The sequence below is a fragment of the Diabrotica undecimpunctata genome, chromosome 8, assembly GCF_040954645.1.
Source record: "Diabrotica undecimpunctata isolate CICGRU chromosome 8, icDiaUnde3, whole genome shotgun sequence".
Classification (NCBI taxonomy): domain Eukaryota; kingdom Metazoa; phylum Arthropoda; class Insecta; order Coleoptera; family Chrysomelidae; genus Diabrotica; species Diabrotica undecimpunctata.
The window spans coordinates 28074094-28092574 of NC_092810.1; the positions used below are offsets into that span (position 1 = coordinate 28074094).

Sequence of the window (18481 nt, forward strand, 5' to 3'; positions counted from 1 at the left end):
ATAGCATAAGTTTTAAAACTTTGTAAGACGGTTCTGTTTATGAATGAAAAATTTATGAATTAAAATTTTTGTTTTTGAATACGAAATAATAATTATAAAGTGTAGAAATAAAAAACAGTAATGTACAATTTTTGATGGTCTCGTCAACTATTTTTTTTATTTTCTTTTCTCACAATTTAATTTTTCCGTCGCTTTTCTTTTTTCTGTAGCTTTTATTTTACTTTGAATATAATTTATTATGAAAACTAGTCAATAATCATAAGACGAATACTCTACCAGTGTCGGTGTTCTATATTTGTTAAAAAACATCCTCCTTAATTATAAATTACCCACTGGACCACCTACCACCTTGATGATGACCACCTACCACCTCATTTCCAAAAGTTTCTTCCCTCTCTTCAAGTTATAATTAAATCACTTCTTATTTTCTCCTGCAAACTATCTTATCTTTCTTTTTGTACCTGGGTATCTCGCTTCAAGTCGGATCGCCTTTATTACTCTAATATCTTTTTTACATAGCCGTGGATTGTTTTCTACTGAATTGCCGATTTTAGCATCTCTTCAACCATTTCTGTGATTGCTTGTGGCCTACATATATCTCCATTGCAAGCAGGCTTGTCTTGACCACCCTCTGTCACAAATTAACAAGGCTTTGACACAGATATTATTATTTCGCAGACCATTCATCTATTGCTGCATTGCTATATATATATTTCTTCTCTCGTATATCCTTTCTTCTAACACGTACATCGTAACAAATCCGGTGATTATTGTAAATAGCACCATAGATTTTATATAATACTCAGCAGTAGGTGAATGTTTTCCTGTAACATCGCATTTTTATAGCCGCTTTCCCTTCATTTTCACCACCATATTGAGCCTTTTTTCTGTATGTCTTTGGATTTCCTTTTCTGTTACCACGTTATGTTCTAGAACAATGAGTTTTATTGTCTAACAAAACTCTAACAAATTCACAGCTGTTGTCTATTCAGACAAATTTATTAAAAGGATTGGGTCCTCTAATCCTCCCTCTCTGCGTATCTTCACAACTCTTTGGGGGTCTTCACTGCCTGTACGATTGGCCTCCATCTACTACGATCTGTCATATCTCCCCAATGTTTTACTCCAATGTAATTTAAATCTTTAAGGTAATTTTGCTCTAAGTCTGTTCGGATAGGGTTCTCCTCACATATCCGTTTGATAAGCTGTTCTTGGCTCTTTGCACATTTCCTGCCCACCTGATCCTCACAGCTTTTATCTGTTGTTGCTCTTGGGTGACCGTATAAGCATTCCAATTATTTATTTGATTTAATTCGATATTGCCCAGTTGTGTTACCAACTATATGACCATATATTTTTCTCAATATTTTGCCTTTAAAATAGTTGGGTTTGTTTCGTAATTGTCCAGATTTTTAAACCGTATGTTATGACTGTTATATAATTATGTTATCTTTTTGTATTATAATCCCTATTTCTCTGCTTAGATTATTGTCGTGAGTTAAGTTGGCACCCAAATACTAGAATTCTCTTACACATTCAAAAATTGTATGTGTTCATAGTTATGTTTTGGCCTATTCTGGCTCTACGTTTGATGTGCATATATTTCGTCTTTTCTTCATTAATGTCTAGATCTACTATTATTATGCTTACTGATCGATTTTCATCAATATTTCCTTTGTTTTGGTGGTACTATTGCAGATATAGTGATAGATATATCTCAATAAATTGTTGTTCACGCTGGTGGTTGTCATGATCAATGTCGTCGTAATTGGATATGATGTTTTAGGCAACCGTAGTTTTAGGCAATAGAAGTATAACTTCAAAACTAATAAGGAAGTCGTTCAAAACAGTAGTAAAGTTATAGTTACACTGAGAAACAAAAAATTTATACACTTAAGTAAAGTCTGGAACATGTTTCACATTTGGTCCCAGTGAAGATAGCCTCAAATGAGTTTGACAGAACGAAATATTTTTGTTTGACAGTATTGAAATTTACATTACAAATGAAACATAATATATGCAATCAAAAGCAATAAGATATTTAAAAATTAACACTTGAGAATTACCAAAAAAAAAAAGTTTTAAAAGTAAGTATAAATAATAAAGTTAAAAGACATGTTTTACAACCTGGCAACTGCTGGTTTGAGGGTTCTGACTATTGCCAAATCTATCCACTAACCTATCAAAATAATAAAAGGTGTACCTACTTTCTTTCTTTGTATTGTAAAAGTAGTATTTTTACTCTTGTATTATCTCTCTTTATATTTGAAGCAAATAACTCTGCAATTTTAATATTCTTTTTTGGATTTATGATTGGTCATTTTTTGTAACATCCGTTTCTGTGATGTTACGTGTTGTCTGATTCTTTCATTTGTGATGCTTTCTCGATTTTATTTTCTCACTGTATTGTCTTAATAAGTAATTCACCTACGTCACTTTTAGTATTTCCTTTATTTGTTCCTTTTTTATCTGTTTCTTTATCCAATTTTCTCACTCTGTACATTCTTTCTCGGTTTGATTGGACTGCAATACTAATATTCTATTTTTGTTAATAATTTCATTTACTTTCTTTGACACACTTTGAACTTATAATGCTTTTCCGTATTTTAGTTATTTTAGTTTAGTTAAAATTTTTAAGAGGTGACATCTTGCTTTCATTCTACTTCTTTATAGAGGCATCGGACCGGCAAGAATGATTATTAACCTACTGAATCCACCCAACGGCCATCGCAGGTAGAATTTTGCAAATTTTATTTTAAATATTTATGTCAAGACAGAATTTCTAGAAGATTCTATGTAAAGTTTAAGGAATAAATTTATGTGATATACAGTAATAAACATAAATAATTTTAAAAAATTCAAATTTATTTCTCATACATAAAAATATTTTAACAATAGTTAATAATTTCTAAACAACTGCTCTACATATGTGACTAATTCTGTAACATGGACCTGTTCCTGAAAAAAAAAAACAACAGAAATTTATTGTAAAAGAAACATATACAATTCATAAGCGTAGAAAGTCTCTGATGGGGGGATTTAGGAAGAATTTTCAATGAGTCCGTGACCATGACGACTATATTACAAGTTTCGATACATGCTTTAGTTTGAATAAAGATAGAAAGTTTATATACGAGTTCAATTCTAGCATCAGGCAGATTTCTTGTTTAATAATTATAACAATAATATTAATTCGTAAATTAAAAAGGATTAAAGTTGCCGAAGGACTGATGGATAATAGTCTCCTGCGGAGTGACAGCATGTCATAGACTTGACAACCGCCACGTTGGATTGGCCACTTGTTGACAGCTAACAGCCGCCATGTTGACAACTAACAGTCCATCCAACTAATGGTCCAATAGGAACGCGGCGGCAACCTTGGAAGGGGCGTGGCTTACAAGTTATCTGCACACGTTCCACATCCGGCTTTAATTATCAAAAGATGCCGACCAAAGATTTTTTCCAAATTTTTTTTACTACATAAATTTTGCCATGCCCATCCGCCCCAAACTCTGGTCGGAATGCCTTGTGAGATGCCAAATGAAAAAAGCTCATTTGGTCTGTTTCTTTTTAACCTCAAATGTTTTGCTAGTCCGATTGATCACAAGAGAGGTAAAGATAGACTATATTCGTCAGTAATGCTCGACAATATTCCTATGACATCCACCAGCTCTGCCTATCAACTTCCAGTGTTGCTGGAACAATTGCTTGTTTCAAACAATGTTGAACAACTGCTTCTAAGCAACAATTCTAAAGTATTTTCGGAAGTGATGAAACGCTGCATGAATAGCTTAAATAAATGCCCTATTAAAATCGAAACTTACGCGATTTCTGGATAACATTTTATTTTTTAACTAATTTTGGAAAGATTCTGCCCTATTCTTGCCAAAAGCTGGAGATTAGAGCAATTCTAGCGAGGGTTCATAGGACCCCTAGCTGCACCCATACAAAGTTTTTTTTTTTCATAATTATTTGTGTTCCTGATGTAAAACTATGTACACTTTATCCATAGAAATGACTCCCAAATGTAATTTTCCAACATAACCAATATTTATGAACATATAATATATTCACAGATATCTAATACAAACAAATGTGGCATTCCCATTAGTCATTTAGGTTATGTGGTCAAAAAATATCGCACCCTCAGTGCAAGACTGCTGTAAGTCAGAATAAGTAAGTTTCGAGATAAAGACGATTTTGTTTATTTTCGTGCTAATATCGGTGAAATAAGACACAAGTTTTAAGAAAAATTAACATTTAATTATGATTTTGCATTCTTTTCAGCCTATATTACATTAACCAAAAATAGAAATTTAAATAAAATAATACTAATGCAAAAAAATTAGGAATTTCAAAGTTACGACACTTTTGCACGGAGAAAATTGTTAATCACTACACATTTAGTATTAGAAATTTAAAGTTACAACACTTTTGCACGGAAAAAATTGTAAAAAGTGTAGACACATTTTCTGTTAGTTGTTGTCCTCTTCTTGTATATCATCTTGGGCCAAAATATTTTTATAAAAACTATGTTGAGCTTCTGGTATCATACCCAAATGGCATAAGTATACCAAATCTTTCTTTTTGGCCATTTGAAATTTTCAATATTTTTATTTAAATTCAAAACAAAGTTACTATAATAAAAATATGCAAATCACGTTACCTTGAGTACAGTGATTAACAAAAGGATTGAAATTCAGTACCTTAGTAAAAGTTGGGAATTACGGGGGGACAATATGATAAGACAATCGCCCCGAAAGGTTACATGAAGATTTAATACAATTTGGGATTTAGTTTTTATAGAACAACTTTTCTGAGAATAGATATTTTTAACCTGTCAATATTGTTACTACACAAGTTTTAAGATAACTGTTTTTCCTTTCATAAGAAAAAATACTTTTTGGCTGTAAATAATTAGCCTTAATTTATGTGTTTTTAATCCAATCTATTAAATAAATGGTCAAACGATATCACACACATTTTATGGAAAATATAATGTCACACAAAGGACATAAAATTTACATGAATAGATTGGTCTCGTAAATCTTTGTTTATTGTCTCGGCCGTTAATGGATTACGTAGACACGCTGTATATTAAAATTAAACACCACAGATATAACAAATATCTTACTTTTTTTGTGCCTTTCATTGCTTGTTATCGAAACCATTGTAATGTTCCGTGCGAAACGGTTGTAACTCTGTTACATTAGAATTACAACAGTTTTGCGCGGAACTTATGTACAAAAACGCAAAATAGTTAAACTGTTGTTGTTGTAATATTTAGCCGGTTAAGCATTTGAAAGTTACTAAAGTTTTACAGGGGATAGATATGCATGTTTACAATCGAATTCCATGATTACTTCATTTTCATAAAATTTTGAGGTACTGCAGTCTTGCACTGAGGGTGCGATATGAACAATACGAACAATAAGAACAATACGAACGAAAATACGACAGTTACAATATGCACAAAAAAATAAAATCAATGACAAACAAGAGGAAATTCAATAAGTCACCCAACAGCATCAAAGATGTCGATGGAAATCTTATCTCGGCGCCATCGACGATATTAGAAACATGGAAATCATACATAGAAAAATTATTTGCATCTGACAGGACTGATGATCACCTATATGGAGAAGGAGAAACAAGACCTTCAATCCTTAAATCGGAGATAGAAGATGCCATTGCAGCACTAAAAAACAATAAGTCAGCAGGTCCGGACAATGTACCCTGCGAAATATTAAAGATCCTATGTAAATCAGACAAACAGTTCCTTGATAATCTAGTTGAACTTTTTAACAACATATATAATAGCGGTAAAATCCCGGAGAACTGGCTGCAGTCAACATTTATTACAATCCCGAAGAAACCAAATGCCCAGATCTGTGATGACTACCGGCTTATAAGTTTGATCAATCATGTCACTAAAGCGTTCACTAAGATCATTCATAGAAGAATATATGATAAATGTGAGTCAAATATTGATAGATCGCAGTTTGGCTTTCGGAAAGCACTTGGAACTAGAGAAGCAATTTTCGCTTTCCAGGTGCTTATACAGCGGTGTAGAGACGTTGATAAGGACGTGTATTTGTGCTTTGTGGATTTTAGAAAAGCATTTGACAATGTCAATCATGAACAATTGATAGATATTCTGCGAAAGACAGGTATTGACGACAAGGACATTCGAATTGTGGCAAACCTATACTGGGGTCAAACAGCAAGAGCAAAAATTGGCAACGAACTCACTGAAAGTGTGCAGATCAAAAGAGGTGTCCGTCAGGGGTGTATATTATCCCCACTCCTATTCAATATTTATTCCGAAGAAATATTTAACAAATGTATGGAAAATGCAAATGAGGGCATAAAAATAAACGGCAAGTTAACGAACAATATAAGATATGGCGACGACACGGTGATCCTTGCCAGTACCATAGACGAATTACAGCAGGTAATATAAAGAGTTTATTCAGTTAGTGAGGAATACGGCCTGAGCCTCAACTTCAAGAAGACAAAATGGATGCTGATAAGCAGGAAGCAACAACCTGCTCGACAGTTACGGATAAGTAACATACTAATTGACCATGTAGAATCTTATGTGTACCTTGGCACCAACGTAAATGCAAAATGGGAACAGGCCACAGAAATTATGGCGAGAATAGAACGAGCTAGAGCAGCATTTAGCAATATGAAAAAGCTCCTCATAAGCAGGGATTTGTCTCTTCCCCTAAAACTACGTCTAGTTAAATGCTACATTTTTCCGATCTTACTGTATGGTGTGGAGGCCTGGACGCTGACGGAGACGCTCACGAGAAAACTAGAAGCATTGGAAATGTGGGTGTACCGACGCATTCTTCGTATATCCTGGACCGAACATGTCACCAACATAGAGGTAATCCAAAGAATCGGAAAGGAGAAAGAAATCGTGAATACAATTAAACAAAGAAAGCTTGAATATCTAGGCCACATATTGAGACACGATAAGTACCGTCTACTGCAATTGATTGTCCAGGGAAAAATAGAGAGTAAGCGAGGGCCAGGCAGGAGAAGACACTCGTGGCTCCAAAATCTGAGGAAGTGGTTCGGGCTCACATCGGTCGAACTATTCAGAAGCGCCGCAAACAAGATCAGAATTGCCATGTTAATAGCCAACGTTCGCAACGGACAGGGCACTTGAAGAAGAAGAAGGTCAAAAAATCCAGCTTATTAAAAAGAGACGTAGGGACTGATTTGCGTCAGTTTTCTCTGTCGCACTGGGGGAACGACGTTGTATTGTAACGCTGTCTATTTAAATTATGTCTATGAATATATTATATAAATTAATAAACTTACCTTAAGTGTTGTATCACGACTTCTTAAATTAGCTATACCATCATTTAGGGTCCTTTCATTTAGAACAACTGTATAAGGGATTCCCAACTGATCATATTGCTTGTACTGAGCTTCTAAAGTATTTCTAGAAGAACTTGGAAGATACAAAGTTGAAACATGGTTTGCTCGAAGTTGTTTGCAAAGATATAATGCTAAATCTTCAAGTTCCTTTGTAATGGCTTGCGCTAAAAAAGTAAATATACTGAAATCTTCATTAATTTAATATTTCAAGAAAGAGTGTAATAATGGAGAGTCCCTGATAACAATAGCAATATAGTGAAGTTAAGAACTATGAAATTGGTTTAAAAAATATAATGTGTACATTTTTGCACCATTTGTCACTGAATGGAGGATGAATTATTAATTATTTCAGAATTCTCTACTATCGTGACAAACCAGCAACGCTGTAAGAAATTGACGTCAACGTCAAATTTGATGACGTCAACAATATTTTCATGACAATCCTGACAAAAGTCAATGCTTTGATCTGGTATTCTTTTTCTTTGGCACTTAAAGTCGGAAACTTAGAAATTCTAACACTTATACAAGGTGTTTAAAAAAGGTATGTCATAAATTAAATCACGCATTCCGGGGACAAAAATAAATTGATTGAATCCAACTTACCTTAGAACAAAAGTGTACACAAAAAAAGTTACAGCCCTTTGAAGTTACAAAAGAAAAATTGTTTTTTTTGCATTATCTCCTAAACTACTTGACATTTTGTAATAAAAATGGACACATTACTTTCTTGTTCTGAAAGCATGTTTCATAAAAAAGAAACAACAAAATATAAGCGCACAGAAAAATTTTAAGGGGGTATGGAGTCCTAAATCCCCCCAAACTTTTGAGTACATTCAAATCAAATGAATCTTGTGGCATCATTAGTTTAACACATTATTTTTAAATTTTTTTTGCCTCATCACTTTTTTCAAAAAACAGTTTTTATTGAGTTACGGCCCTTTTCATTAACCTTTAAAAAATTATGTCCAACTAAATAAATGGCTCAAATGAATTAACAAGTACAAAAAATGTCTATAACCTCTATAAATATGATATTACAATAAATGTTCAAACTTTTTCCCCATTTTCTTCAATATACATTGGGTATCGTTTTAATAAGGAAAACTGAATGCGCTGAAAAATCATATTTTTCTGACGAAATTGATTCGCAGCTTCAATTATTCTAACCCTCAATTGTTGTTCGTCCTCTATTGTTACAGAATACACTTTCTCTTTCATAAACACCCAAAAGCAAAAGTCCATGGGGTTAAGACCTGGACTTCTGGGTGGCCAAGAAATAGGTGCGTCACGGCCCCTTCCAATCCACCGACCAGGATACTGCCTGCAAAGGTATTCCCGGACTTCATTACTGTAATGCAGTGGAGCGCCATCTTGTAGAAACCACATATTTTGCCTTATTGCAATATTCACTTCTTCCAAATACTCCTGTAAATCGTTTGCCAAGAACTGTTCGTTGGCCCAAATGTGCTTGTTATGATGGTTTGTTATTCCATTTCTACTGAAGGTAGCATCGTCGGTAAACAAAATATTTCTAATAAAATTAACATTTCGAGTGTTTTCCATTAACAACCAATCGCAAAATCCAATCCTTTTAGGATAACCTTCAACCAATAACTCTTGAACCGTTGTTAAGTGATAGGGTTTAAGCAGTTGATCCTTCAAACGCCTCCAAACCCTTACGTGAGGAACATTTAGTTGAGCAGCTATTACTCTTGTACTTGTTCCAGGGACTTCTTCAATGATTTCTAAAATGTCTTCATCACTTGCATCCATTATTGGACGACCACTATTGCCAGCAACTTGTGGTTGGAATGTACCTGTTTACCGTAAACGACGATCAATGGTCAGAAATAATCGTCTATCGGGTGTATTTCGATTGGCGTGTTTTACTGCATAACGCCTTGCGGCTGCTGCATTATTTTGACATTCTTGACATTCACCTACGATATTCCCGATAGTTTATTGAAATCATAATTTAATCTGATCTAACTTACCCAAAGTTAAATGCATATCTGCCATTTCCTAAAATATGTAGGCCATTGTAATATCAAAATTTTTAATATTAATCTTATTCACACAATAAATGATAGCTTCAAATTATTGACTAATATTTGTGGAACTGATTGTAATTATTGTATCCATAGAAACTAATTGTAATTTTATGGCCAACTAGGAAAAAACTAGTTTTTCGAAAAAGTGATAACAGACAAAAAAGTTTTAAAAATAATGTGTTAAACTAATGATGCCACAAAATTCATTTGATTTAAATGTACTCAAAAGTTTGGGGGGATTTAGGATTGCACATCCCCCTTAAAATTTTTCTGTGCGCTTAGATTTTGTTGTTTCTTTTGTATGAAAAATGCTTTTAGAACAAGAAAGTAACGTTTCCATTTTTATTACAAAATGTCAAGTAGTTTGGGAGATAATGCAAAAAAACAATTTTTATTTTGTAACTTCAAAGGGCTGTAACTTTTTTTGTGTACACTTTTGTACTAAGGTAAGTTGGATTCAATCAATTTATTTTTGTCCCGGTAATGGGTGATTTAATTTATGACATACCTTATGACATAATTTATTCTTCTAGAGTTGCACACTGATTACAAGACATCTCTAACAATTTGCCTCCATTTTTGGAGAAAGACCTTGGCCTAGAAATAGTCATTAGTCTCCATAATCATATTCCCATTTGATCCAAATCTTCCAAGGGGAAATCGAAGAAGAACAGCAAATTGTATACTTTTTTTGTGTTAAGTTACATGAAAACTAATAGAAAAATATTTCGCTTTGATAATCTAAAGTAGAAATACTCCAATAATAAAATAACAAAATATTAAGATAATTTGAAAAATTCCCACCATTAACATATTTATCCAAGTAAATATTATAAAAAATTGGAAAAACGTGTTAATTTTATATTCAATGGAGTGACTTTTAGTGAATATTTTTATCCTAGGGCTACAGCATTATCGGTCGAATATATAAACTCATATATACCAAGTAATTTAATATGTACATACAAATCTAAAAAAATATACTGATAATACTTACAACTGCCTGTCATTGCAAAACTGAGTTTGAATGGGGCTAGCTTTCTATGAAAATGAAACATTGGTCTAACTTTATCCTGAAAGACTGGTTCTTGATAAGCATCACAAATGGCATTTAAAAATATCGTAGGTAAATTTATTTGGCTCGTAATTGTATGAGCTGTCACAAATTTTCGTTCTTTAAACTAAAATAAGTGGTATATATTAATATAATATATTAGTATAATATATATTCTTGGTATAAAATATTTAACTGTACTATAGTTTTTAACGGATAAATAAAAAAATGTTATAAGCAGTAAAAACCAGATATAATCTTGTAGCAGACATATGCACAGTTAAGTTGTTTTGACATACAGGTTGTTATAAAATAATTCATGATTTTGTACTCACTGCTTCAAATGAAAATGACACCTTACTCACCTCTAGTTGCTGATTGGTAAAATTTTTATCTTCTTTGTTAAGAGTAATAGTTTCCAGTAACTGTGTTCCCCAAGAATATTTTGCAGCGATGTCCACAGTTTGTACTGAGTTTTCCACATTTTTAATATCACTCAGTAAATATCTTCCAGGAGCAGCTGAAAACTATTCTTTGTTAATATCAGATATGCTATGAATATCTGTATAGTAATAAAAAACAGAAATTAGGCCAAAACAACAAACTAACAATATATAGAACACTCCTCGTAATAATGCAGACATATGGGCCAGAAACATGGACCATCTCCAAAACAGACACAAATCATCTGCTTGTCTTCAAAAGGACGGTACAATGCACAATAATGGGCGCAATCTGTGAGAATGGTATTTGGAAAAGGTGATATAATTTCAAATTGTATGAGAAGTACAAAGAAATTGTTAATGGTAGAGATGTAATATCTTCCATAAAAAATAGGTAGGCTTAGATATTAATGTAATAGACACTTGGTACAAAGACTCCTCTTGTAAGGAAAAGCTGTATTGCATTTGAGGTCAATATGTCTTTTTCCTGATACCTTTTCTTTTTAAGGAAAAATCCTAGTCTTTAATCTTAGTACATTAAGATCAATAGGTATCCTTCTTCTTTTCATATCTTCTATTTTTCTTGAATTAAAAGTTGTAGTATCCTGAAATTTAGATTTAAAAAATAGTGATTGTTATGTTCCTTTTCTTCTAGGGTCTTCCACTTAACTCACAATCGAAAATTGTGACTAATTACTGTACATTTTATTATTGAGAATATTAAATAGGTAGATAGGATATCAAATTAAATAACAATTCTCATTAAAATTTTATACTTACTTTCCTAAACCATATCCTTCTTTGCTTCTGCCAATGGTGAAACATTCTCGTAGAATCACTTGGTGATACAAATATAGTAAACTTTAGAAACACATCCTCTTCATGCCTAAGTAGATTTTCAAAACTTACCCTCTCCCCTTTGGTTGAATTTTTGTAATATTCAACAATTTCATCAGTTGTAAAAGATTTCTTTTGCCTTTTGACATCTGTGATACCAAACGGCAATTTACTTGAACAAAGAATTTTGACAAAGTCATAGGTATTATCAATATCACCCTCATTGGGACATACTGTAAGTTCTTTATTTATCAGAGTGTGATACAACCATTCTGTGTTTATATTTTGACATAAGAGTAATCCCAACGGGCCAATTTTGAACTGGTCAATGTTATATTTAGGTAAAACAGTCTTTTTTAAAAAACCACTATTTGTTGCAAAGTCAAGAGTCCTTTTTAACATCTTTTGTGTCATATAGTAAGTTTTCCCTGGATTCTAAAGGTATATTTCCTGGAGGTGCTACAAAATACTCGTCTTCAACTAAAACTGCTCCCTTTAATACAGCTTCTCTACAGTTCCCATCAGTTACAATATCTTCTCTTACTTGTAAGGGTCTGAAAATAAATTTGACAATACAGATAACTAGGGTTCAGATATTTATGCATTTATAATAATAACATCTTTCTAAAAGAATAATTAATATTCAACATTCATTCAAAAGAGGTGCATTGTTTAAGGTGTGAAATTCCATAAACAAGGGATCATTTCATAAAACAGGTAGATCTCTTATTTATGGAAATTCACACTTCAAACAATAGCACCCCATTGAGCTGAATATGAATAAGTCTTTTAGAAAGATGGAAATACTATAATGCATAATTATCCTAACCCTACAGATAACACAATAGCAATAATAATTAATTATATATTCCATTTTTATTTCAAATGCTTCAATTCGGCACAAGGGGATGCCTTATCAACAACACTTTTTAATCTAACTTTAGAAGCTGTTGTTAGAAAACTGGATATAAACGGCTGTATTAATACAAGATCTATGCAAATATGCGCATATGCGGATGATGTTGCCATAATAAGCCGCAACAAAAGTGTATTAAGCGAAAAAGTTATAGAACTGAAACGAGAAGCTGCTACGTTTGGTCTATATATAAATGAAAGCAAAACAAAATATATGGAGTGCACAAAATCGAATGAACATGAGAATCTGAAGGTAGACAACCATACCTACAAATATGCCTCCACTTTTCCCTACCTAGGCTCAATAATAAATGACAACAACAACATCAGTCAAGAAATACAAGCACGGATTCTTAGTGGTAATAAGTGCTTTTATGCATACAAAGACTTATTGAAAAGTAAGTTACTGAATCGTGAGTCTAAGCTGAGAATCTACAAAACAGTAATTAGACCAGTGGTCACATATGGATGTGAAACGTGGACCCTCTCAACCACTGATGAAAATCAACTGAGAATATTTGAGCGCAAAATACTAAGGAAGATATTTGGACCAACCCAATGCAGCGATGGTTCGTGGAGAATTAAAATGAATCACGAGCTGGATGAACTAATGCAGAGCGCAGATATTGTCAGATTTGTAAAGTCACAAAGACTAAACTGGCTTGGTCACCTAGAAAGAATGCCAGATAATCGAGCTGTAAAAGTAGTCCAGAGATGGAAGCCCCAAGGAAACAGAACAAGAGGAAGGCCCCGTAAAAGATGGATAGACGCCATAGAGAGGGATCTTAAAACCATGAACATCAGGCAGTGGCGAAGGAAAGTATCCGACAGGGCAGAATGGAAGAACATTGTTAAGCAGGCCAAGACTCACAAAGGGTTGTAGCGCCATTAGAAGAGAAAGAAGAAGCTTCAATTCGGCAATATATCTATTAGTTTCTCCAATTCCTTATCTTTCTCTTCAATCTGAGTATAGAGTTCAACCTATGGTAAGTTGACCGAAAAATCTCCATTTGCTGATATTTCCATTATTTGTAGGTTTGTCTTCTGCTAAACAATTGTCATTTTGTCAGATTTTTATTTCTGTTACATATATACTACTGTTTTCTCTGGTATTTGCATGCCACAATCAGTATCGTTTTAATGTTTTTCAATAACACAGAAAATGCTATTATTCTAAGAGTAATTTGAAAAGATACCGGTTTTGGCCTGCATTGTTTATTATGTTGTTATCTTCATATCTATAATCAGTCAACCTATTCCAAAGTGTTTCATCTTTTTTCTTGTTTTATAATATAGCAGCAAATTTTACCAAAACAAATGAATATTACAACTTTGATATTTTAATATTGAAAGCAGAATTTATAATATTTACTAATAATCAATACACTTACAAATCCTCTAATGGAGTAATGAGTGGTTCCACATTTGATGTATCAACTTGTAGGATTTGATCTGCAAACTCTAATTGGGCTTCAACGGTTTCAATTGCTTTTTTGCTTTCGCAATCGACTAGGGATAATCGTTCGAGTAAAGCTATGGTATTAGCATCAATTTTAGTCTTCGGTGGTAACTTTGTCAAATCGATCTTTGATTTTATTTTTTTTGCGGGAATAATTCGTTTAATTTCTTTTGTCCCTACTTTATGTTGTTCTACTACTGTACAAAAATACCTACTTTTATTTAAAGTAAGATAAACGAGTCTATTCATTATATTTTTTTGTCTAAAGGGGTGAAAACCTTAGTATTCAAAACAGGGACATCTTTGTTTTTAAAAAACTTTTAATTTGGTTATGCAATTCTTCTTTTTTAACAATAAAATTAAGTAAGAATCAACAGCTACCAAATAATTAAAAAAATATTATTTTTTAAAATTTTATTAATACATAATTCATAATAACTGGAACAAGAAGAAATATTTTTTGTCCGTTGGTATGTTATATAAATCAAATAATAATTATCTTTGCTCTTTAATAATTTACCGATTTACTGAATTTGGCAACTTACAATACAGAGTAAAATTTAAGTCAATTTTTAACAGAGGCGCTCCAAAGTTTTTAATCCTATATATTATGTACATAAGCTAGTTGCTCTGTTTCGTTTACTGTTTGTTGTTTGTCTTTAATTTTTTTTCTATTATGTATTACCGCTACTTCTCTGTCAGTTTTGAAATCGGTTTTTGTGCCTTTCCTATGTATTGTAGAATTGTCTCCATTTCTGTAAAACCACTCTTCGTTCAAAAACCTTACGGAAATTCTTTTTGTGTCTACATATTCTTTGGTTTTGGTAATAAAAAATGATAGTAAGTGATTTAGTACTTGAAAATACCAAGCAGAGATAAGAAACATGGCAGGTTACGAAGTTGTCAGGCAATTTAATTACTTAGGCTCCGTAAACATACTGAGCTATTTTGGACATATAAATAGAAGAAGAGAAGACATGGAGCGAATGATAGTTGAAGGTAACGTCACACGTAGCGAGTAAAAGATCCAGAGGAAGATCTCCAGTACGAAGGTCGGAACAAATAAAGGACATGACTCATTCTCCGCAGCAAAACAACACACACAGGAGAGAGATAATTGGACAGAAAGAGTCGAACAAATTACATGACGCCACTACATCCGTACCAAGGAGAAAAGATAGAGGAGGAGGATTTAGTACTGACACAGCCAGTACTGATAATCGGTTTAATTGCTGTTTATTCTATTGACGTTGTTGAAGGGGTTGGTTCCATCAAAGTTGATGTTTTTGGCTCTGTTGGAGTTAAGAAAATTGAGTCTACTGATATTGAGGAAACGTGAAAATAAAATTTTCGAATTTAAATTCTATTAATATTAACTTTCAACAGCTGTGCAATTAATTTTTTAATAAGACCGCTGAGGATCAATAATGAAAACACAAATTTTCCAAAGTTATTTAGATCTTAAAATTGAAGTTCCCATCTGAAATCACACGATAGCGGCTACATGCGCAAGAACATACCTATAGTTCGTCCCAAACCCTTCTTTCAATGCGTCATAGTTGATTGACCTCTCTCTAACACATTAAGCTAGAGGTGACAGAAAAAAACGTGAGTCTGTGATTATTATACGTAGAACTTAGAAAATTATTTATCGTAAAGCTAATTCTACTTACGGATGTATAATTGGTTGGAGTTTAGAATACGCTAAATAGATATCCAATCAATGATGCGCATAAATATAATTTGACACAGATTGTCTCGATCGTGACAGTACTTTCACAATCTCAACTGATAAAATGATAATTGTCATTCCAGGTTAGTATTATCAGACATTTTACAGTGAAAATTTAATTTTGTATTTATTGTCATAAAAATATTTTAAATATGCCGATATATATCGAGAAAGAACAAAGACTAATATTAAAATTCACAAGGAAACTAAGTTCCTGTAGTTGGCTGTATACCATATATTAAAAATTTTTTTCAATAAAATCCTTTATAAAAAGCTATATAAAAAACCCATTTGGGCTATGTTAAATTGACAAAACGTTTTCGGAATAAGTATTCCATCATCAGTGTCAGGTTAATACATGGAGATAGCCACTAAATATGGGGTAAAAACCCTTTAAAAATTACTAAATGAAATTTAGTTTACATAATGTCTCGTTTAAAATTAAGATGGTAAAGTTACCGTTGGATTGGTAACATGGCGACATATGACTCTACATTAAGTTGCAAGTCCTGAGACGGTATGTCTACGAGGAGTTTATTGAGCTACTAGAGTTGTATAAAAACTCTACGATAACTTAACATTAAAGATTACAAACTAAACGAGAGAAACGAAACAAAAAAATACAAGTAAAACTGTAAGAACATTAGTTCATTTAATTTTAACCGATGGCTTCATTTGAACGTTGGTTTAAGCACTTTCGAGGGTCAAACCACACTAATCTTTTCGATTGTTTCGGATTAGCTCGTCATAATTTTCACATGTGGCTTGTTGTCGTCCATGTGTTTCTTTGGAATGCATGGTGCGGATTACGATTCTTAAGGGAATTATCAAGCGGAACAGGGACGGACCTTTTTTTTTAAAAAAAAAGGAAGAAATTTGGAAAGAAAAATGGGATTGAAGTTACTGTCTTGTAAGGGTTTTTTTTTATTTATTTTGTATGATGAGGGAGTGATATATCTGACTCAAGTTGTCGATGTCGGTTCTCTTATTTAGGGAGGATGGATGTTTAAGAATTTGACACATTTCAAGGATGGATCGCTTATGATGATTTTGTTGTTTGCACAGTATTTTGGTATTCGTGAAGTCGATACTGTGTTTGGTTGAAATGGCATGCTGTGCAAGGGCACAATTTGGTTTAGAAATCCTAATGTCGCTTTTGTGGGACGATAGTCGACCTTAAAGGGAGCGGCTGGTCTGGCCAATGTAGCAGGAGTTGCACTCTGCACAGGATACTTGATAGACGACATTAGTTTGTTCTAGAGGGGCCAATGGAGTTTTTGTCTTAGAAAATAACTTACCTAAGGTTCTGGTATTTTTTAAGGATATTTTAACATGTAAGTTTTTGAAAAGTTTGTTAAGCTTGGTAGTGATTTGTGGGAAGTACGGGAGCGAAGCATATTTAGTGGTTTGTTCAGGAGTGAGGGGGGACTTATTAATCTGTATTTTGTTAGATATGGACGCTAATGTTAGCCCATTGGGTGTTTCGGTAATGGACTGCCCATAGCTTTTGGAATATAGAAATTTATTGATGAATGATGCCGGATAGGAGTTATCTATGAGAATGGACTTCAGTAGATTGAGAGATTCTTCTTTGTAAAGCGGGTGTGTCAACATGTGTACTCTAAGGCTGAGGGCTTGTACCAGGTTAAGTTTGTATCTGATTGGGTGTGTCGAATGGTAATTTAAGAAACGGTTGCTAGCCATTTCTTTTCTGTACCAGGTAGTGACTAATCTGTTATCAGGTGTGCGAATGATTCACATATCTAAAAACGGGATACTGTTATCAACCTCAAATTCACATGTAAATTGTAGGTGAGGGTCAAAGCAGTTAAAAACTGATAAGGTGTCAACCGCCTTATCAGACGGGGTTGCTAAAATCAGATCGTCGACATACCGTTTTACAAAGGGAACCTGGAAATCTAACTTCTTGATACTCTCATTAATAAGATCATCTAGTACAAAGTTGACTAGAATCGGAGAAATCGTGGATCCCATAGGAGTTCCAAAAATTTGCCTATAATATTTGTCGTTGAAAATTAAATAATTGGTGTCAAAAATCAATTTTAATAATTCGGAAAAAGTTTCCCAAGATATCGGACTGTGGGGTTGGATTTGATTCCAATGGTTACGGAGAGAGGTTAGTACACTGGAAAGTGGAAGATTTGTGAACAAGGATACTACGTCAAAACTTACTAAGACAAAACCTCTGGGTAGTTGATAATTATTAATAAATTCACTGAACTGGAAAGAATCTGTTATGTTGAAGTCATTGTCATAATTGTATGCTTGTGACAGAATGTTCGTGAGGAATTGGGCTATATTTGTGTTCGGAGCATTTATTGACGATAATATGGGTCGCATACTTAGTTGTGGCTTATGAATTTTGGGGAGACAGTAAAATCTAGGAGCATAGCCATTGTAATTATGGAGGGATTTGGCTAGTTTCTCGTCAATAATTTTTTTGTTTTTTAGTTCAGTGATATATCGGTTGATTTTGTTGGTGTAGGTTGAAGTGGTTGATAGTATTTGCTATCATCTAGGAGTTGCTGGCTCAGATTAATATATTGCTCTCTCATCATAATACCATTAGGTCAG

General features: G+C 33.2%; 2 protein-coding genes across 2 annotated transcripts; both read right to left on the reverse strand.

The window, feature by feature from the left end:
- Nucleotides 1–2844: 2844 nt before the first annotated feature.
- Nucleotides 2845–12194, reverse strand: PolG2 (DNA polymerase subunit gamma-2, mitochondrial). Its single transcript, XM_072539945.1, has 5 exons — nucleotides 11724–12194; nucleotides 10866–11027; nucleotides 10444–10627; nucleotides 7336–7559; nucleotides 2845–2958 (listed from the first exon to the last, which is right to left on the reverse strand). Exons 1-5 carry the CDS (start codon nucleotides 12192–12194, stop codon nucleotides 2899–2901), a joined length of 1101 nt encoding a protein of 366 aa, XP_072396046.1. The 3' UTR covers nucleotides 2845–2898.
- On the reverse strand, nucleotides 12163–14481 carry GatC (glutamyl-tRNA(Gln) amidotransferase subunit C, mitochondrial). Its single transcript, XM_072539946.1, has 2 exons — nucleotides 14087–14481; nucleotides 12163–12334 (listed from the first exon to the last, which is right to left on the reverse strand). The coding sequence occupies exons 1-2, from the start codon at nucleotides 14401–14403 to the stop codon at nucleotides 12163–12165; spliced, it is 489 nt and encodes a 162-aa protein (XP_072396047.1). The 5' UTR covers nucleotides 14404–14481.
- Between the last annotated feature and the right edge of the window lie 4000 nt (nucleotides 14482–18481).

Bases quoted from the DNA above. Each gene is read 5' to 3' on its own strand.
- PolG2 (XM_072539945.1), bottom strand. From the start codon at position 12,194: ATGACACAAAAGATGTTAAAAAGGACTCTTGACTTTGCAACAAATAGT. The intron at 11,028-11,723 runs GTAAGTATAAAA...AACAAAGAATAG, and splicing joins GAAGGATATGGTTTAGGAAA to TTTTCAGCTGCTCCTGGAAG. The intron at 10,628-10,865 runs GTGAGTAAGGTG...CACTTATTTTAG, and splicing joins TTACCAATCAGCAACTAGAG to TTTAAAGAACGAAAATTTGT.
- GatC (XM_072539946.1), bottom strand. From the start codon at position 14,403: ATGAATAGACTCGTTTATCTTACTTTAAATAAAAGTAGGTATTTTTGT. The intron at 12,335-14,086 runs GTAAGTGTATTG...ATTTATTTTCAG, and splicing joins ATTACTCCATTAGAGGATTT to ACCCTTACAAGTAAGAGAAG.